Raw genomic sequence first — 18,531 nt, 5'->3', positions numbered from 1 at the left:
GTGTGATGTTAGTTTCAGATATACGATACAGTGACCCAGCGCTACTATACACCACCCGGAGCACCTGCTGACAAGTGCACTTCTTAACCCCCACCTCCCCTCTGCTAACCATCAGTATATTCTCTATAACTAAGAGTCTTTTTTTTGTGGCTTATCTCCTTCCCCCTCTTTGTTTTCTTTCTTAGATTCCACATATGAGTGAAATTGTATGGTATTTCCCTTATCCTGACTGACTTATTTCACTTAACATTATACCCTCTAGATCCACCCATGGCATTGCAAATGGCAAGATCTCATTCTTTTTTATGGCTGAGTAATGTACCATTATGAATATATATGTGTGTGTGTGTGTGTGTGTGTGTGTGTGTGTGTGTGTGTGTGTGTGTATACACACACATACATACACATCTTCTTTATCCATTCATCTATTGATGGATACTTGGGCTGATTCCATAATTTTGCTATAGGGGTGCATGTATCCTTTCAAATTAGTGTTTTCTTATTATTTGGGTAAACACCCAGTAGGGAACACTGGATCATAGGGCAGTTCTATTTTAATTTCTCAAGGAATCTCCACACTGTCTTCCATAGTGGCTCCTCCACTTTGCATTCACACCAACAGTCCATGAGGCTTCCTTTTTCTCCACATCCTCACCGACACTTGTTGTTTCTTGTGCTTTTGATTTTAGCCATTCTGATAGGTATGAGGTGGTATCTCACTATGGTTTTGATTTGCATTTCTGTGAGGATTAGTGATATTGAGCATCTTCCATGTGTCTGTCATTGGCATAATTTTTTAAATGAGTGATTATAAAAATATGATGAAGGATTCCCTTATCTAGACACTTGTAGGTATGACCTTCTGTGGAGGGGATGTCACAAGGTCTTATCTGCTCAGGGTCCCTGGGAAAAACCAGGACATTCTTCAGAGTGTGGGTGCCCACACCAAGCAAAAAATCAAGACCCAGAGCAGAGGAGGCCATAGTAGGACAAGATGGATGAGACAAAGGTCTAGGATGCAAACCGGCGGCAAGTTTAGGTGGCTGAGAGAGGCAGGAATGAATGAGTGAATAAAGGAAGGGAATGATGAGATGGGGAAGGAGAGAAAATGGGCTCAGCTGCCGCCTGGTAAACAGAGTAGGCTCCAGAGTCTTTCCGTGGGGTGCTCTGTGGCATACACCCAGAGGATTTGCATGATTGCTTGGGATGCCATGTGCCACAAGATCCAGACCCCACTTACTGTGCATTTCTTATACAACGTCTTTTCTTTATTCAGCAAATATTTAGTTAGCTTTTCATCTATGTGAGGTAGATGCAAGGGCCTGGAGAGAAGCAGCAAAGAGGCTGACACTGACTCTGCCCGCGTGGAGTGCACAGTCAAGGGTAGGTGGGGGCGAGGTAGGAGGGCACAGCGTCACACAGAAGAACATACTGACAGGTTAGTGCTGTGTAGAAATACAGGGTTCACGAGACAATGTAATGGGAGGGGGCCTAATCTGGTCTGGGGGTCAGAAAAGGCCTTTCTGAAGTAGTGACATACAAGCTGGGACCCAAACAATGAATAGGAATTAGAATTTTTAAATATGGGAGGGTTCACCAGATACAGAGGTGGCCTGGAGCCAGGCATGGTGCAGGAGGCAGCTGTGGCCATGACCTTTGTCAGTACTGTTGATAGGAAACTTGGGAACTCCACAGACCTTATCAACAAAGGCATTGGGTATATTACACGGATGAACAATAGACAGGCAATTTTTCACTTGTCTTTGGTTTTTGAAGGCACTGTTAGACCTTTCTCACATTCCGTGTGCATGTGTTCTCCCACACATCTGCTCTCAGCTTTTCAGTCGAGGCCTCATTGGCTAAGAAACACTAGAACTCATATAAATATATATAATGAATTTCATGAAAGGTGGACAAACAAAAAAAGAGTTTAAGATGCAGTCTTTAGGGGCACCTGGATGGCCCTGTCACTTAATCATCTGACTCTTGACTTTGGCTCAGGTCATGATCTCAGGGTTCAAGGATTCGAGCCCTGCATAGGGCTTTGCGCTGAGCATGTATGAAAGTACACAGCAGCTCTCCATCAGCTTTGAACATAGTCCCTTATCCAAGATAGACAAAGGTGTGCTTACAGCCCAGTGGCAACACCCTACATGGGACTTACCAATCTATGGATCAGCTGTCACCAAGCTGAGTTCCTAGACCAGTTCCAGAGCCATCACCTGGCTCTTCCAGATTTTACTGCTCAAGAAATGCAAAGCTATTTTAGTACTAGAAAAATTATAACAGAAACATGCGTTGCCAAGTAAAATCTTCCTAACTGGAGATAATTCTGGAAAGCCAGTGTGTACTAGTCAAACAGTTCATTGCAGAGTTTTCCAAAAAAACTGTATTAAAACATTCAGGAATATCTGTGAATACAAAGCTTGTGTGGCGTGTGTTTTACCAGAAGGTCATTATTTGGGATTACTGCATGTCAGTTAGTACCTGACTAGCTTCGAACATCTCAGGAACTACGCTGTGCTCGGTTGGTAGCATTCTGACAGTCCCCTTGCAGATCCTCTTTATTTAAGATTATAGGAAGATAACTAGTTAATGCAGAAGAAGCCACAATACTAAATTGTGAGATTATGTAATAAGACTGAAAAATTCTCACAGGTTTCCATCCTAATCAAGGTCATGGATATCTCCCCAAATCCCCAATGTGTCTGTGGGGAGCAGAGAAGAGCAAGTGCTCTCTTCTGTCCAGAGAACCAGGGGGCCCTGTGCCACCTTCCTCCTTTGGCAGCTCTGTTCCTAGCAGCTGCCACATGGCATTGGCAGTCACTGGCTTGCACCTGCCCAAGATCCTCAGGGGGCAGGGGGAAGGCATCGACATTTACAAGATGGTGAAGCATGCCAAGCGTCCGCCTAGGGATTTCCTTGCAGTGTCTCACTTAATTCTTAAAGCAAGCAAAATTACCCCTTTTATAAAGGAGAAAAATGAAGCTCAAAGAGCTCAATCCTTGGTACCCTTCTCTGTGTCCTCAGACATCTCCAGTCCCATGGCCTAGAGGCAGCCTCATGTGCTGGTAACCCTCGGCTCTCTGCCTCCTGCCCCGGCCCTCATCTTGTCCACTACAATAAGTATTTCTCTGTCTTCATAGTGCTTGATCTCTCAGACCCTCCGCTTTGATTTCCATGGTACCACACGCCTCTCCTTTGCTTCCTACCTCTCTGTCTGGTCCTTCACTGACTCTCCTTTATCTGGGTGTTGGTATTCCCAATGTTCAGACGTTCTTCTCTCATCCAGCTGCACTTCCTCAATAGTTGATCACATCTAGCCTCTTGGCTTTGGGGACCATCTCCATGTTGATGACTTGCTAATTTTAAACTCTCACTTTGATCTTTTCCCCTGACCTTCAGACTTGTATCCACAGCTACCTGCTTGATACCTTCATCCAAAAGGCACCTTAGATTTCACCTATTCTACTCAAGGCTCTTGCTCTGAGCTATCCCATGTAGCTATTTACATTTTTTTTAAGTTTTTTTTTCAGCATTTTATTTTATTTTATTTATTTTTTTATACAATTTATTTTTTTAACATATGCAATTATTTTCCGTCATTTACAATACAGTAGTTACAATGATACTCCAAACAGAAAAGCAAAGTAAAAAATCAAAACCCCCACTTCGATTTCATGTAATTAGACTTATACTATATAAAAAGTAGCTACTTTTTTGCATGGACCTCAAGCTATTTACATTAATTAAAGTTAAATGTAAAGGCAGTTCTTCAGGTGTGCTAGCAATATATCAAATGCACAATAGCCTCCTTTAACTAGTGGCTACCATACTGAACATTGCTGGTAAAGAGCATCCCATCATTGTAGGAAGTTGTGGTGGTCAGAGCTCTTCCCCTTCCAAACCTGTTCTTTCACCAGGGGCCCTCATTTCAAATGATGGCAGTACTATCTAGCTGTTCCTCAAGTCAAAAAATCTAGGAGGCGTTCTTGATTCTTCTCCTTTCTGCATGCCCCCTGACAACCTCATCAGTGAGTCTTGTCTACTGTGTATCCAAAACATACCCCACGTGTGTCCACTTCTCTCCATTTCCAGTGTTCCTTAGGCTGAGCCACCATCCCCTCTCATCTGAATGGTTGAGCAGCTCCCCGGTGATCTGCCGGCTTCTACTCTTGCCTCCACAACCCATTGTCCACATAGCAGCCAGAGTGATCATTGAAAAATGTAAGTTCACCTGTCCCTCAACTGAAAACCTGCTAATAGTACTTAGCAAACATAATAAACACATCCTGTTTTAACGTTAGTTTGAATGGTGCCTTAGTCCATTTGGGCTGCCATTACAAAGTACCATAGACAGGTGGCTTATAAATAACAGAAACTTATGTCTCACCATTTCTGAGCCTGGAAGACCCAGATGAGAGAGCCACATGGTCGGGTGCTAGTGAGAGCCCTATTGCAGGTTCTAGACTGCCAGCTTCTTGTTGGATCCTCACATCGGGGAAATAGGGCAAGCTAGGTCTCTGGGGTTTCATATGAGGACACTAATCCCACTTGTGTGGGCTCCACCCTCTTGGACTATTTACCTCCCACAGACTTCATCCCCAAATACCATCACATTGAGGATTAGGTTTCAACATATGAATTGAGGAGAGGAGAGACACAAACATTCACATAACACATGGCCCCAAATGATCTGGGCCTTCCTCTCCCTCAACCATTCTACCCATCGCCCACCAGATTCCCATCTCTGCTGCACTGCTGACCTCCATTTTTATCCCCAAATACTGTAAGACCTTTCCTGTCCTTGGATATTAGGGTTGGCTCAGAAGCTCTTTGCCCTTTGCCCAGAAGCTCTTCCCCTACGTGGTCACTTGGCCGGCTCTTTCCTGCTGTCCATCCTGGAGCCCACTCAGCGGTATCTGTGTCACTCATCTCGGGCTGCTTCCGGTTCTCTGCACGCCATTGTGGACTCTGTGAATGGTTAACATTTATTTGTTGATTTATTTATTTTCTTTCTCTTAACCCCCCCACCCTGGACTATAATAGTCCTAGATACTGGGGAGTCAAGTGGGATAAGACCTGCTTTGCCCTCTCCAAATACAAAGAACTAAAAATGATTTGTCATTATCTTTTTTTTTTTGAAAAGTGAGAAGGTATTTTTAGTTAAAACAGATGAATTATTTTCTCTTGAAGACTTGAACATGCTAATAATTTCTAAAGAAATCCTTTGGTCCTTTTCTCATGAGTAATGCAAAAGTAGAATTTTTTTATCAGGATCTCAGCAAGTGAGTTTCCCATACAAAATTAAAATGCCTCCAATTGTTTCTTATCCATGGTTTTGGCTATAAACACGCTTTCCCTGGTCTTGAGGGGCAGCCGGCTGGGAACCAAAAGGGCGTAGTTGGAAACAGAGGAAGATGATTCCAAGGAGTCCCTGAGGCCCCCTGGAAAGCAATGGAAGTCGTTGCCTGGGTGGGCAGTGAGTGGGAAGTTAGTGCACAGTGCAGAGCCGGGCCAGCATGGATTTGGAGGAATGGGTTTGCTCCAGTAACAGGAAGCCTGCGGGACTGAGAATCTAAAAGCAGGCCTTGGTTGGAAGACAGTGTGCGTGCCTTTGGAAGGGCCCTTGTCCCAAGATGGCCCTCACCCCACACCCACAGATAGTAACTCCCTCAGTAACCTCCCTTTCAGAAGTGCGTCACCTTAGATCCCCGGCAGCTTAGAATTTGCTGTCTTCCCATGCAGCCCTTCTGGGTCCACGGCTTGATTTGCAGAGTCCTTTACGGTTTGACGTCCTCCTCACCAGTTGCATTTTCCAGCTCAGTGAGGCTTCTTTACAGACATGGTTCCTTCCTGCCTCCACCCTCTTCTCCCGCCTGCCAGGTCCTTGCTCTTGACTCCGGGTCTCTCCTGTCTGCCCTGCCTCCAGGAATCCCTTTTCTGCAGTGCAGAGAGCATTGTGCTGGCCTCCGGAGGCAGAAGGGAAGTGAGGACTGTCCTGCAGGCCTCTTCTTGTGATCACTGATCTCACCCCACCACCATGTCCTGTGGTCATCCAGCCGGGGTCATGGCTTGGCCAGTCTTTGCTCGCTGGTGTCTGACTTGTCAACCTGGGCTTCTGTAGCTCCCCAGATACAGACTAACCCTGCGTGCCAAGTGCTGGGCTGATAGGAGGCGCTCAGTCAACACTTCCTTCACTGACTGTAATTCCCCCGGAGACACTTAGCTCACCAGAGACTCCTTTCATGATAATTCAAATGACTGCCCCTGGGCTTTGCTCCACTGGACTAAATATCACCCCTCCTTTAAGACAGCCTAGATTCTCCTTTTTCTACCCTTTCCCTGGAGCTCTTCTATGTGTCTTTCTGTGACTTTTCAAAGCATCTTCATTGCCCCCACCCCGCCACATCAGAACCGTCCACACTGCTTTACTTGTCTGTGTACCTTAGTCCCCACCTCACCCCAGACACACTGGCCTCTGTGCCCCTTGGAAACAGGGACAACATATCATCTGGTTTGATGCAATTATTTGATGATTTGGTAAATAAACAAAGCATAGAATACAAATACAGTAGAAGAAACTCCCCCCCCCACCCTGCCTATTAATCTTTTTTTATGTTTTTTATTTATTTTTGAGAGACAGAGAAAGCATGAGCAGGGAAGGGTCAGAGAGATGGAGATACAGAATCTGAAGCAGGCTCCAGGCTCTGAGCTAGCTGTCAGCACAGAGCCCGACATGGGGCTCAAACCCACAAACCATAAGATCATGACCTGAGCCAAAGTTGGACGCTTAACCGACTAAGCCACCCAGGAGCCCCATATAATCTTGAAAAAAATTTGAAGGGAATGTCCCTGCATGTTTCTGGGATAGCCTTTATATCCCCCAGTCTGTCAGTTTTCTAGGGATGCTATAACAAAAACACCACAGACTAGGGGGCTTAAATAGCAAAAATTAAGTTTCTCACTGTTATGGAGGCTGGGAGTCTGAGATCACGGTCTTGGCAGATTTGATGTTCTGAAGGCCTCTCTCCTTGGCTTACAGCCACCTTCTTACCATGTGTCCACATAGTCTTGTCGCTGCGTGCTCATATTCTGCTCCATTTCTCTCTTTCTCTCTCTCTCATAAGGACACCAGTCATATGGGACCCACATGACATTATTTAGCTTTCATTATCTCTTTAAAGACCCCACCTCCAAATACAGTCACCTTCTGAGAAACACTGGGGGTTAAGACATGCACATCTGAAGTTGGGCGGTAGAATACATGTCAGTCCATAACACCCTGACATTGAGAAGGCAAAATGGCCAGACCCCAAGTCTAATGGCCCCTAAGGAGTTACACTGATCCGGTCTGTGAAGGTGGAGAGGCATGTGGTTGTGTTTTGGAATTTTCTGAACAGATTGAGCCAGGAAGATATTGGGAAACTGAATTCTATGGAAAAAGATGTTTTTATTATTAAAGTGGGATTTGTCAAAGAAGAGATATGGTTGCATGAAATAAACCCTTAATCTTCCCAGGAGCAGGACGTGTGGGTACCAAAGCCAAGTGAAACGGCACAGATTAAGTGCACAGGCCTGGGGGCCGGACGGCTGCCCTGTGTGGGAGGAGGGAAATCCCAGGGACCACCAGGCCGGGACTTAATTGAGCAAAGGGCTAGGAAGACAGGCCCTTTCTTCCTCCAGGCTGGGTGAAAAAATACACACATATACCATCTGCACCTTGGGGTCTCACAGCTGAAAAACACTTCACTTCTAGCCTCTTTCAATCACAGCCTGCTTATTTCAAGACTACCTTCTTCTTAAGTCTAAATGTAAATGGGGGAGACGGTTTTGGAGAAACACATTTATAACCGGCCCTGCTCTGGGGCACACAAAGGCCATCTTGCTTTGTAACCATGACCCTGGCTCTTTTACATGGTCACTGCCTGGTTAGGTGACAGTCTGTGAATTTCTAGGCGAGTTTGCTGTAACACTGCTTTTTAATGATCCCAGCATTACTGCTAATATTTCTCAGACTCTCTCTAAAATTAACAGCACAGCCCTATACTATTTGAATTTTCAGATGGAGAAAAAGTTTTCCTTGACCATCGTAGGGTCCCTGGCTAGCTCTGAAGATGAACCTAGCAAGGAAAGATGAGCAAGAGGAAAATAGACACCTGTTCATGAAGTTTCGCAGGTACTTGAGATCCTTCACCAGAGAATGAAGACCTGGAGGAGTGATCAGAGCCTGAAGCTTTTATAACCTTTTATACAAACAGTACATTTGTGACAAATTGACAGGAACTAAGGAGTTGGGGCTGGGGGCAGTAATGGTAAGGAGACCTGGGAGAAGCTGAAGGAGGTTTGTTGGCATATTCCTCTGGTGCAGAGTCTGTCTCCAGTCTGTCTCCATCTCATGTCTTGCCTTTAGACCAAAAAGGGGAAATTTTTCCTACATCTACTGCTTCCTTGCTCTCAGCTCAAAATAAATGTTATGGCCAGGAGGCAGATTTTGGGGTGACATGTTCTGGTTTCCTTCAGCCTTCCTCGTATTTTATTATACCTAACTTCTAGAGGAATAGGTTTTCAGAGCTCATTTTTCAGCCTTAGCACAAGTACCGTCTTATAGCAAACATATAGATATTATTATAAGATTCAAAAAAAGCATTTTAAATTATAATTAGCAGTGAATTTTAAAACAACAGGATAACACCTGTGGGAACTGCATGGAGAAGTTCAAGTGCATGTAAAGAACAGCACGGTCTACCCAGTACTAACAATAGAGCAGGAGAGGCTGACTAGGTTACATCGCTGTGTGCCACAGGGGAATCCGAACTTGGAGTGTTCTTGATCCAGCGACTTTGAGATCATGTTTCTTGACAGTGATTTTTTAACTTGAGGAGATTTGTGTTATTTAAAATTTTGCAAATAAAGTGAATTTTGTTGAGATTGTGACATAAAAATATTTCACATTTGCATACTTAAAATCCACATGCAGTGACTGTCGTACAATGTAATAGGCAAGACCAGAGACTGAGCAAACCCAAGTTCAGTGCAAAGGCAGGTTGCTGTAAGTGAATGTTAACGTTTATGGGGCACCTGGGTGGCTCAGCTGGTTAAGTGTCAGACTCTTGATTCCGGCTCAGGTCATGATCTCACAGTTCATGAAATCAAGAAATCGAGCCCCACCTCAGGCTCTGTGCTGATAGCATGGAGCCTACCTGCAGTTCTTTGTCTCTCTGTCTCTCTCAAAATAAATAAATAAACCTTAAAAATAAAAACTAATTCATTAATTAATGTCAAAATTTAAATTGAGAAGAGAATTTTTGAATGATCTCTTTCCACTCCCTTAATTTCTAATAGCCCAGTTTCTTTCTACATCTACACCCCTCAATGAACCTCTCTCCCATAACCACCATTAATTAATTTTATTTGGTGATCTGTCATGATCGTTCTATTCCTTTTCCCCTGTCGTTTGACCGCTCCCCTTCTAACTCCATTCTGATGCTTCGCGTGTTCTCATTGGGGAACTCCATTTCTAACATAGAACTTTAAGCCTTGTGTTTGGGAAACTTGACAGAGGATATTGATTGGAGAAAGCGACCTGTCAGTCAGCTCAGCAGCCCATCAACCGACGTCCTCATGATCCATGGGCCTGAAAATGAGACATACCCCTTGTCACTCTTCCAAACTTATTTCCCCATCAGTGATCCTGGGATTCTGGTTGTTCACAAATGGCTTTCAAAACGAGTGGGTGTCTTAGCTCAGTCTGCCATAACAAAATACCAGAAACAGGGCAGCTTAAATGACAGACATGTATTTCTCACAGTTCTGGAGTCTGACATATCCAAGTTCAAGGTGCCAACTGATTTGGTTCCTTTTAAGGACTCTTCCTGACTTGCAGATGGTTTTCTCCTTGCTGTGTCCTCGCATGGCAGAGAGAAAGAGAGGGAGGAAAAGGGAGAGAACTGGACAGGGCATTCTGGTTTCTCTTCTCATAACGACGCTGATCCCATCATGGGGGCCCCACTCGCATGACCGCATCTAAATTAAATACCTGTCAAAGGCCCGCATCTCCAAATACCATCATGCCGGGGGAGGGGGGAGGTAGGACCTTGACATATGAATATGGTGGAGTGGGCATGAACACGCAGTCATAACTCTAGCCATTTGAAGTGTATGCCTGAGGAGACTTTTGAAGAGTATAAAGTGATTTGCAAATTTTAAGGCATTTTTATGAGTATCATTATGTTTTGGCAAGTTTCTAGGCTTCTCCCCTGTGCCTTGGTTTCTAAGGAAACCAAATACTTTCTGAGCAGTTTTCAGAATGATGTAGCCCTGATGCCATTAGAACTTTCAGAAGTAAAATAGCAAATGTGCAGAGCATTGAGGCTGCAGCAGTTCCTGTCCGGACCTTGCCCTTCAGCTCTGAGGCATCAGTTCTTACTGCATGACTTCCCTATTGGGGTGCAAGTATTTGATTCAATAGCATCCGTTAATACCTTATTTATCACATTGGAGAAAGGAGGACTCTGAGAGAATAGGAAGCAGGAAACATCAGTTTTGAAGGAGGGAGAGAATCTGGCAAAGGTGGGTGTAGGGTACTAAGCGTGGGAGGCGGGGCGGAGGAAGGGGTGCACATTCCGTAGTCTGCAGTGCAGAGGGTGTGAACAGCACGCAGGCCGGTGGCAAGAAAGCACTGGAATGCTTGTAAGAGGTGCCATTATTGGAAGGTGGGTCAGTGATGGAGAATGAGGAGGGACATGATCAAAACGGACATTTGCTTCTTCATGGCTCATGCAGCCTCGATTGGCACCTGATTACATGATAGGTGGCACATAGCGGGCACCCAGTAAATCTTAAATGAATGCTCGAACAGATCATCAACTGAAGTGAGTATCTCCAAGTGAACGTGCCCAGGCTCCCCCTTGCCCTGGCAGCTGGGCTCTTCCATAGTACATTCTCAAGGTCTCCAGAGTTCTTCCACTGAAACTCATTGCAAGAAGGGTCTAGAAACAGGAAGACTGGGGAGGGCTTGATGTGTAGCTGCTGAGAGGGGATGTCCTGGGAGTGTAGTTGCCTTAAGGATGGGCAACCTGGTCATCGAAAGGTAGTTTCTCCCCTGATGTTTCCATTTCTTTTCACTCTTTGAATTGCTTCTTATTTCTCCCCAGCATCTTTCCTTTTCTTGTCTTGATTGCTCAGTTTGCTTTGGAAACGAGATGTTATCCAAGCACAACATCCCTTAGGGTGACTCTAGGTAACAGAGGAGACTTGAACACCGAGGCCTTTTATAGCCACACTTGGTTTTCTTTATTGGCTTTTTAAGAGGAGGGTTTTGGTGGATCAGATACTGCACATTAATTGTCACGACTTGCAGAACATGAATCCTACCTTCGTGTGAGTGTGCATGTGTGGGTGTGTTACTGCTAGGCAGGGCTTTTACTGCATCTACTAAAGCTGTAAACATTGTTTGTGAAACTGTTTTATGAGTTTAATATTTCAAGTAAGTCTTCATTTTGTTTTTGGGAATTCTGTTTCTTTTTCTAAAAGAGAATTGTATTAATATATCCCTTGAAGCTAATTTTCAAGATGGCTTAATTCTCTGAAAGAAGCCCTGTTTTTCTTAGAGAAGGATATGTTCTAAGAATTTGAAGGCTAAAGTGATAAATTGTTCCTACCCAGAATCATTAACTGTCAGAACTGAAAGGGCCTATAAGGGCATTTTGATCTTTGCCAACCTAGGCAATGCATAACAAATGTGAAGAAAACATTAAGTGCAATGTGAAATTCAAAGCAAATTAAAATTAAATATAGTCACCAAAAAACCAGTGCAGATGACGTAATGGGGTATCATTCTTCTTCTTCTTCTTCTTCTTCTTCTTCTTCTTCTTCTTCTTCTGCTTCTGCTTCTGCTTCTGCTTCTGCTTCTTCTGCTGCTGCTGCTGCCTCTGCTTTTTTTTTTTTTTTTTTTTTTTTTTTTTGTAAATTACAAGTGGCTTTCAGGTTCTGAAAGCCAATGTGGGATATGGTTGACTAGATTAACGCCCCTATTTTACAGATAAAAAGACTGAGGTCCAAAGATTCAAGGAATGCCCATGCCTTCAGCATATTAAGAGCAGAACTTGGTCAAGAACCCAAACATCCTCTTGGCTGTTCACTGCTTTGCCCACAATACTGCCCCCCACACCTGCTACCTCTCCAGACCTTTAAGGATATTCGCTTATGCAAAGGAGGCATCCTACCCATCATTCCCTTACATCAGATGATGCCAATATTCTGGAAAATTATTCTGACTTTACATTGTCATAGCAGGATGGATACAAAGGCCAGAGGACTTCTCAACCCTGGCGAGTCCCTGGGTCCCGGTTTACTTTTATTCCCTTTATTTCATTCTGGATATTTATGCCATCATGACATAGAAACACTTCCCTGGTATAACTTCTGGGGCATAGATGGGGCCAAACCTGAACTTGAAAATGAGTTTGTTTGGGAAATCCATTTGGTTCTAACATTGTATTGACATCTCTTAATGATGGCTTTCCCCGAACCATTTAACCGTCCTCTCAAACCTTTTGTTTGTTTGTTTGTTTGTTTGTTTGTTTGTTTGTTTGTTTTAAACAGTGTATCCGGTGGAGAGCTATTTGATCGGATAGTGGAGAAAGGATTTTACACAGAGAAAGATGCCAGCACTCTCATCCGCCAGGTCTTGGATGCTGTCTACTATCTCCATAGAATGGGCATTGTCCACAGGGACCTCAAGGTAAGACGGTTGCCTAGCAACATCCTCCAGTCACTCTCCTACCCACAGTGCACCTGTCCTAGGGGATGGGCTCTGGAAGATGGCTAAGGTTGCCTTGATGGAGATATGGGTGGAATGAATGGTAGGCATTTGTGTTCTGTTAGTTGTCAGAGCCGTTGAGAGCCAGAGATAGCTTCAGAGATGATGAAGATCAGTGGGGCTGGCCATCATTTTGGAGATTTTTATAACCACTATGCAGTCAAAGAGCCATAGGGAGGTAGGCTGTGTATTGCTTCAAGGCTACCCTTCTTTCATGTCAGTTTTTCACAGTGTTCTCCCAGTTCCGGCCCCATTTCAGCACAATGTCCTTACAGCCTTTGCCCTTTGCAGGCTCCTTGACGGCTGACAGGGGCCGTGAGCACAATTAGTTGATCTTTAGGACCCAGAGGTCCTTTCCTGGGCTCTGTGAGGGCTCATCAAGCCCATTTGGCCCTCTATGCCTGCTCTGCTCTCTTGTGCCCTCACCAAATGCCGATCCTCTGCCTCCAGAACACGGGAGGCAGCTCCCTGAACAAGTGAATGTGGTGACCACAGCGGTGTGGCGCGATGGGCTGGCTGTGTATACTCGATGGAAATAACTCCTATGCTGATAGCATTCCTAGAGAGGCCACGCTATGCGTGACTGTGTTTATTCCCCTTCCAAAGGCAGATGGGCTGAGCAGGAGTCGCTGCTGCCTACGCCCACATGGCACTTCCAGAAAAGTGCTTGTAGCTCCCAGACTGAGCAGCTGCAAGACTGCCAGGCTTGTACCCGCGGAGAGAACAGTGCCATGTCAGGACCATTCATCTTTGCTTTTCAGAGGCACAGGGGAGTTTGATCTACATTGCAGGAGTTGGAGTGGGGATGGTAAATTTTCACAAACATCTTAGAAAATGAAAACGAACGGCATGATCCAGGTCAGAGCAATAGAGAACAGGATCAGGTTAATTTAAGATTAGGTCACAGTCTGGGATACCACCACACCCCACCTGCCAGTACACCTCCTCCTCCCTCCAGAAAGGTATTCTCCCTCCAGAAAGGTATTCTCCCTCCAGAAAGGTATTCTTGTGTCTTCTTGCCCCTGTAAGCTACTAGAGGCAATGAGGGACTGAGACAGGAAGGGCCCGGTACTGACCCTCAGGTGAGGACAGGGCTTCTCAGCCCTGCACTATGTCCTTTGCGGGGGGGGGGGGGGGGGGGGGGGGGGGGGGGGGGGGGGGTGCTGTTCTGTGCATTGATGGATGTTGAGGCACATCCCTGACCACTACCCACTACATGCCCAAAGACCCCTGCAGTTGTGACAACCAAAGACGTTGCCAAATGTCCCCTGGGGTGCCAAACTGCCCCCAGTTGAGAATCACTGGATTAGGAGTGCGATTATGTATCATATTAACTTTACAGGGAGTGTTGATTCAGATCTTTTAAAAGATTGTTGGGGCAGCTGGGGGGCTCAGTAGGTTAAGTGCCAACTTTGGCTCAGGTCATGATCTCACGGTTCTTGAGATTGAACCCCACATCGGGCTCTGTGCTAACAGCTCAGGGCCTGGAGCCTGCTTTGGTTCCTGTGTCTCCCTCTCTCTCTTTGTCCCTTCCCTGCTCACACCCCCACTTAAAAATAAATAAGCATTAAAAAAGAAAGAAAGAAAGAAAGAACAAAGGAATGGAAGAGCACCTTGAGAAGTTAACTTCATTTCTGGGGATCCCCTTTCCCCTGACCCAAAAAATAGATGTCTCAGAGGCTCTCTAGGCGGTCCCAATATATGGTTCACTTTTTGAAAGCAGACAGTGGGACTCAGGTTTCTTGAAAACCTGTAAGTGCCCAAACTGTGCGATGTTCCCATTAAACACTGCTTTTCTTAATGTATTCACTATGCGCAAGGTCAGGCATATCCTTATTGTGATTAGGTTTTGCGGCTTGGTGAGTCTCCCACAATTAACCTGGCTTTAAACGCACTTTGTCAGTGTTTCTTTCTGATTTTCTCTCTAGCCTGAAAACCTCTTGTACTACAGTCAAGACGAGGAGTCCAAAATAATGATCAGTGACTTTGGATTGTCAAAAATGGAGGGCAAAGGAGATGTGATGTCCACAGCCTGTGGAACCCCGGGCTACGTAGGTAAGCACAGTGCGTGTGTCCGCATCTGCGTCTTCCGTCTTAAGCGCTTCGGCCCTGGTGCGTGATCACAGCTGCCTTCATTTCCCTTAAGGGGAAAATAAAAAGGCCAAGAGACATTGGAATGAATTAGAAGAGAAGCAATTTCCCCTGAAACCTTTTAATAGTTGGGCAGAAATCCTGTTTAATTGGGCTGTGGGCCTGGGTGGGGGCCAGGGGTTGATTGGATGAATTCCCGGGTTCTGATGCCAGAAATATTGCATAGATATCTGTGTTTTCAGATGATTTACAGTGGGACACCGAGATAACGATGGGGTGCAGACACAAACAGAACATATCAAGTGTTGAGGTAGAAGCGGCCGGCAAGAGGATGTTGATGGGAGGAATCTGGCTCATGCCTTGTCCAAGTCACTCTCGAAGTAGCCAGTCCCCATCTGCCCTGGAGGAGCCAAGAATTAAAGTCTTTCCTAAAATCAGAACCCCAGGTCCTTCGTACCAAACAAACAGAGTGCAGAAAAGGCCACAGAGAGCTGAACCCTTGTGTACTGAGAATCATCTTGGGTCTTCTGGGGACCTGGAGAAAGACCATCGGTGCCTTTGTTAGTGTTGTTGAGACTCTGATTTACATGAATGTATTAATTCACTCAGCAAATGTATACTAAAGTGCATCCTACGGGCCAGCTGCTGTCCTGGGCACTGGGCTGAAGGCTGTGCCTGAGTCAGACAGCAGGCCTGCCCTCGTGAAGCTTACATTTCAGTTGGGAGTCACAGACAACCGACAAAGAAACAAAGAACAGGGTTGTTTCAGGCCATGGTCAGTGCTTTGGAGAAAATAAAATAAAATGGGGGCGTGCCACGGAGTGGCAAGGGGATGGGGGCAGGGGACTGGGATGGTTAAGGGCACAGGAATGAGACCCAGGTATTTGCTTGAATGTGGAGAACCAGCAGCCTTGGGAATGTTAGGGGACAGAATGTTCCAGGCAGAAGCATCCATTTGTGGCAAAGCCCTAAACTGGGAAAAGCCTGGGAGAAGCATATACTGGGAATGTCTGAGAGCAGGGAAAAAACGGGGTTGGAAAAGACTTCTGGAAACCAGAGACCAAGACTGAATTCCTGTTGAACAAACCACAATAGGTTTTCCTAATGAGAACAGGAAGCTTGCCCTGCAAGAGGAGAGGGAATGTTCCGGGACTGGCATCATTCCTATTTGGTACTGGATGCAACCGCACGATGCCCCAGGCAGGCTGAGAAAAGCGGTCCTCCCCTGGGCCTCAGAGCATTGTGGGAAACTCCAAACGACCTTTGCGGCCCTTCCCGGCCCTTCGGGTGCTGCCATAACATGGCCGATTCATTTGCAAAGGTGCTTGGAGAAGAGGAGAGCAGGCTGAGGGGAACCGGGAGTAATAGGAAGGGAAGCAACAGACTGGGGAGAAGGCGGAGACAGTGTGACTGTCACAGGCGGGCATTGTGTCCCCCGGGGCGGGCAGGTGTGCTAGGCAGAGCAGGGTCTTCTGATCGTAGAGAAGCCAGCGCAGTGCAGGCCTTGATGAGATCGGTGGCACCCTGAGCATTCCCGGTTCTGGGTCAGCGCAGTGATGCGGCAGGAGCCGTCTGGACCCCGTCGGGCGGGGCTCGGAATCACGGCCTTGGTGTGAGATGCATGCGGGAGCACATGTGTGTGCCCCAGGGGCGTGGGGTATGACGGGGGTAGGGGTGTGTGCGTGTGTGTATGGACCCTCTCTGGGTCCGTCCAGACCACCAGGCGGGCAACAAATAGAAATGAAGATGCTGTGCTTCTCGTTTCTCTTCAAAAACGGGAGGGGAAAGGCCCGTTCCAACCATGGTGAATCCCAGACACCAGAAAATGGAAAGGGCTGTGAGGTCGCGGTGTCCAGGCTCCTTGCCAGGATAGCTTTGTCACCTGCCACGCCGTCCGCTGCCCTGGCCACTGCGGCCGAGGAGCCCAGGGCACTGTGGCCGCCTCACTTGCCCCCTGCAGGAGGCTGGGTCTCGGGCTGCGATTCAAGTGTTCCGGCAAAACTGTCCACATTGACATATGCATCACACTGTTCTCATATTGGGCTCTGATGTTGGAAAGCTCTAGTGCTTTCTAAGGGGATTTTTGCTTCTTTGTGTCTTGGCGGAATCCAGGAATGGCCCTTTCTCTGGGCTGCTAAGTGGCTGTCATTCGAGTGGTCTGGTTCTGCTTAGATGTCAGCCGCTGACGCGTCTGGGAATTGGGAACGATGTTTGGATGTGGTCTTTGCTCGTTCCACCCTAAATGGTGGCCAGTGGGTCCATCGGGTAACTCTGTTGTCAGATACGGAGTTTTCTTTCAGTGGGGCGGGGTAGAGGAGCTCGGGGCGAATGTTGTAGTTTTGCTCGTTCATATTTGCTGAGCACCGAGCTACCTGGGAAGCCCTCTTAGGGCAAGGGAGGGGCTGCCCTGGGGAGCTCATAACCTGTAGACCTACCTTGGGCAGTGAGCAACACAGCTTGGGCTGTTTCCTCCCCTGCCCCCTCTGCATGGCCAACTCCTATTCAGCCATCAAAGCCCAGCTTACATGTTGCCCACTTTTGGTTGCTTTCCCAACACCCACTCTCTCCTTTGTCCTCCTAGTTCTTTTCCTGACCCCTTTTTTATCACTGCATCCGGGCCCGTATGTATCGGTGGCCCTTTCCCATGGTACCACACGTGTTTTTAGGGCACGGACTCTCTTACTCATCTTTGCACAGATGCTTGTTAAATTGGTTAAAACCCAAGGTTCACAGAAATTAGCATTTCTCTCTATCTTCGCTTATTCCATTCATTCAGCATGCATGTATTAAGTTCCTGTTACGTGCTGTGCTCAGTGGTTTGATGTTAGGACTATGAATAGGTAGGGACAGTTTCTGACATCAAAACGCTCAGTGTTATGAGAGACAGAGGGCAAACAGGCAAATTGAATAATGTCTGGTAAGTGCTACATTATTCATCATTCAAGGATTATTTATTTAGTGCCTACCTGCTGTTCTAGGGACTGGGGATGCATCAGTTGAAAGAAAAAGAAAAACAGGGGTCCCTGGGCGGCTCAGTCGGTTGGGCATCTGACTTTGGCCCAGGTCATGATCTCGCAGTCTGTGAGTTTGAGCCCCACATCGGGCTCACTGCTGTCAGCATAGAGCTTGCTTTGGATCCTCTGTCTCCCTCTCTCTGCCACTCCACTGCTCATGCTCTCTCTCTCAAAAATAAATTAAAAGAGAAAAAAAGAAAGACAGATAAAAGCCCCTGCCCTCAATCAAGGTACTTATATTTGAGTGAGAGGGATACAGACTGTATGCAAACAGCTAAGTCTGTTAATTAATGTCTTGGGTTGATAAGTGCTATGTCGAAAAATAAAGCAGGAAAGAGAATTGTGTGTGTGTGTGTGTGTGTGTGTGTGTGTGTGTGTAGGGAGTGGCAGTTTTAAATGTAGTAATCAAGGCAGCCCTCACGAAGAGGGTGACAGTAGGCTCAAGCTTTGATAGAAGTGAGGGAGCTGGCCATGGTGTTATTTGAAGGGAGAGCATTCCAAGGATGGTACAAAGGCCCTGAGGCAGGGGTATGTGGGGGAGCAAAGAGGAGAGAAGTAGAAGATGAAGTCAAAGAATTAACAGGCAGAGCATGTGCAGACCAG

General features: G+C 46.3%; 1 protein-coding gene across 1 annotated transcript in view; it reads left to right on the top strand.

Annotated features, from left to right (window-relative positions):
• Positions 1–18,531, top strand: part of CAMK1D (calcium/calmodulin dependent protein kinase ID) — a 421,541-nt gene that overhangs the window by 347,798 nt on the left and 55,212 nt on the right. The window contains exons 4-5 of the mRNA XM_029955818.1: positions 12,607–12,745; positions 14,752–14,878. Coding sequence (XP_029811678.1) covers positions 12,607–12,745; positions 14,752–14,878 — 266 coding nt within the window. The remainder of the gene's footprint in view (positions 1–12,606; positions 12,746–14,751; positions 14,879–18,531) is intronic.

The sequence above is a fragment of the Suricata suricatta genome, chromosome 10 (assembly GCF_006229205.1).
Source record: "Suricata suricatta isolate VVHF042 chromosome 10, meerkat_22Aug2017_6uvM2_HiC, whole genome shotgun sequence".
Classification (NCBI taxonomy): Eukaryota; Metazoa; Chordata; class Mammalia; order Carnivora; family Herpestidae; genus Suricata; species Suricata suricatta.
This window is presented reverse-complemented; position numbering and strand designations above follow the sequence as displayed.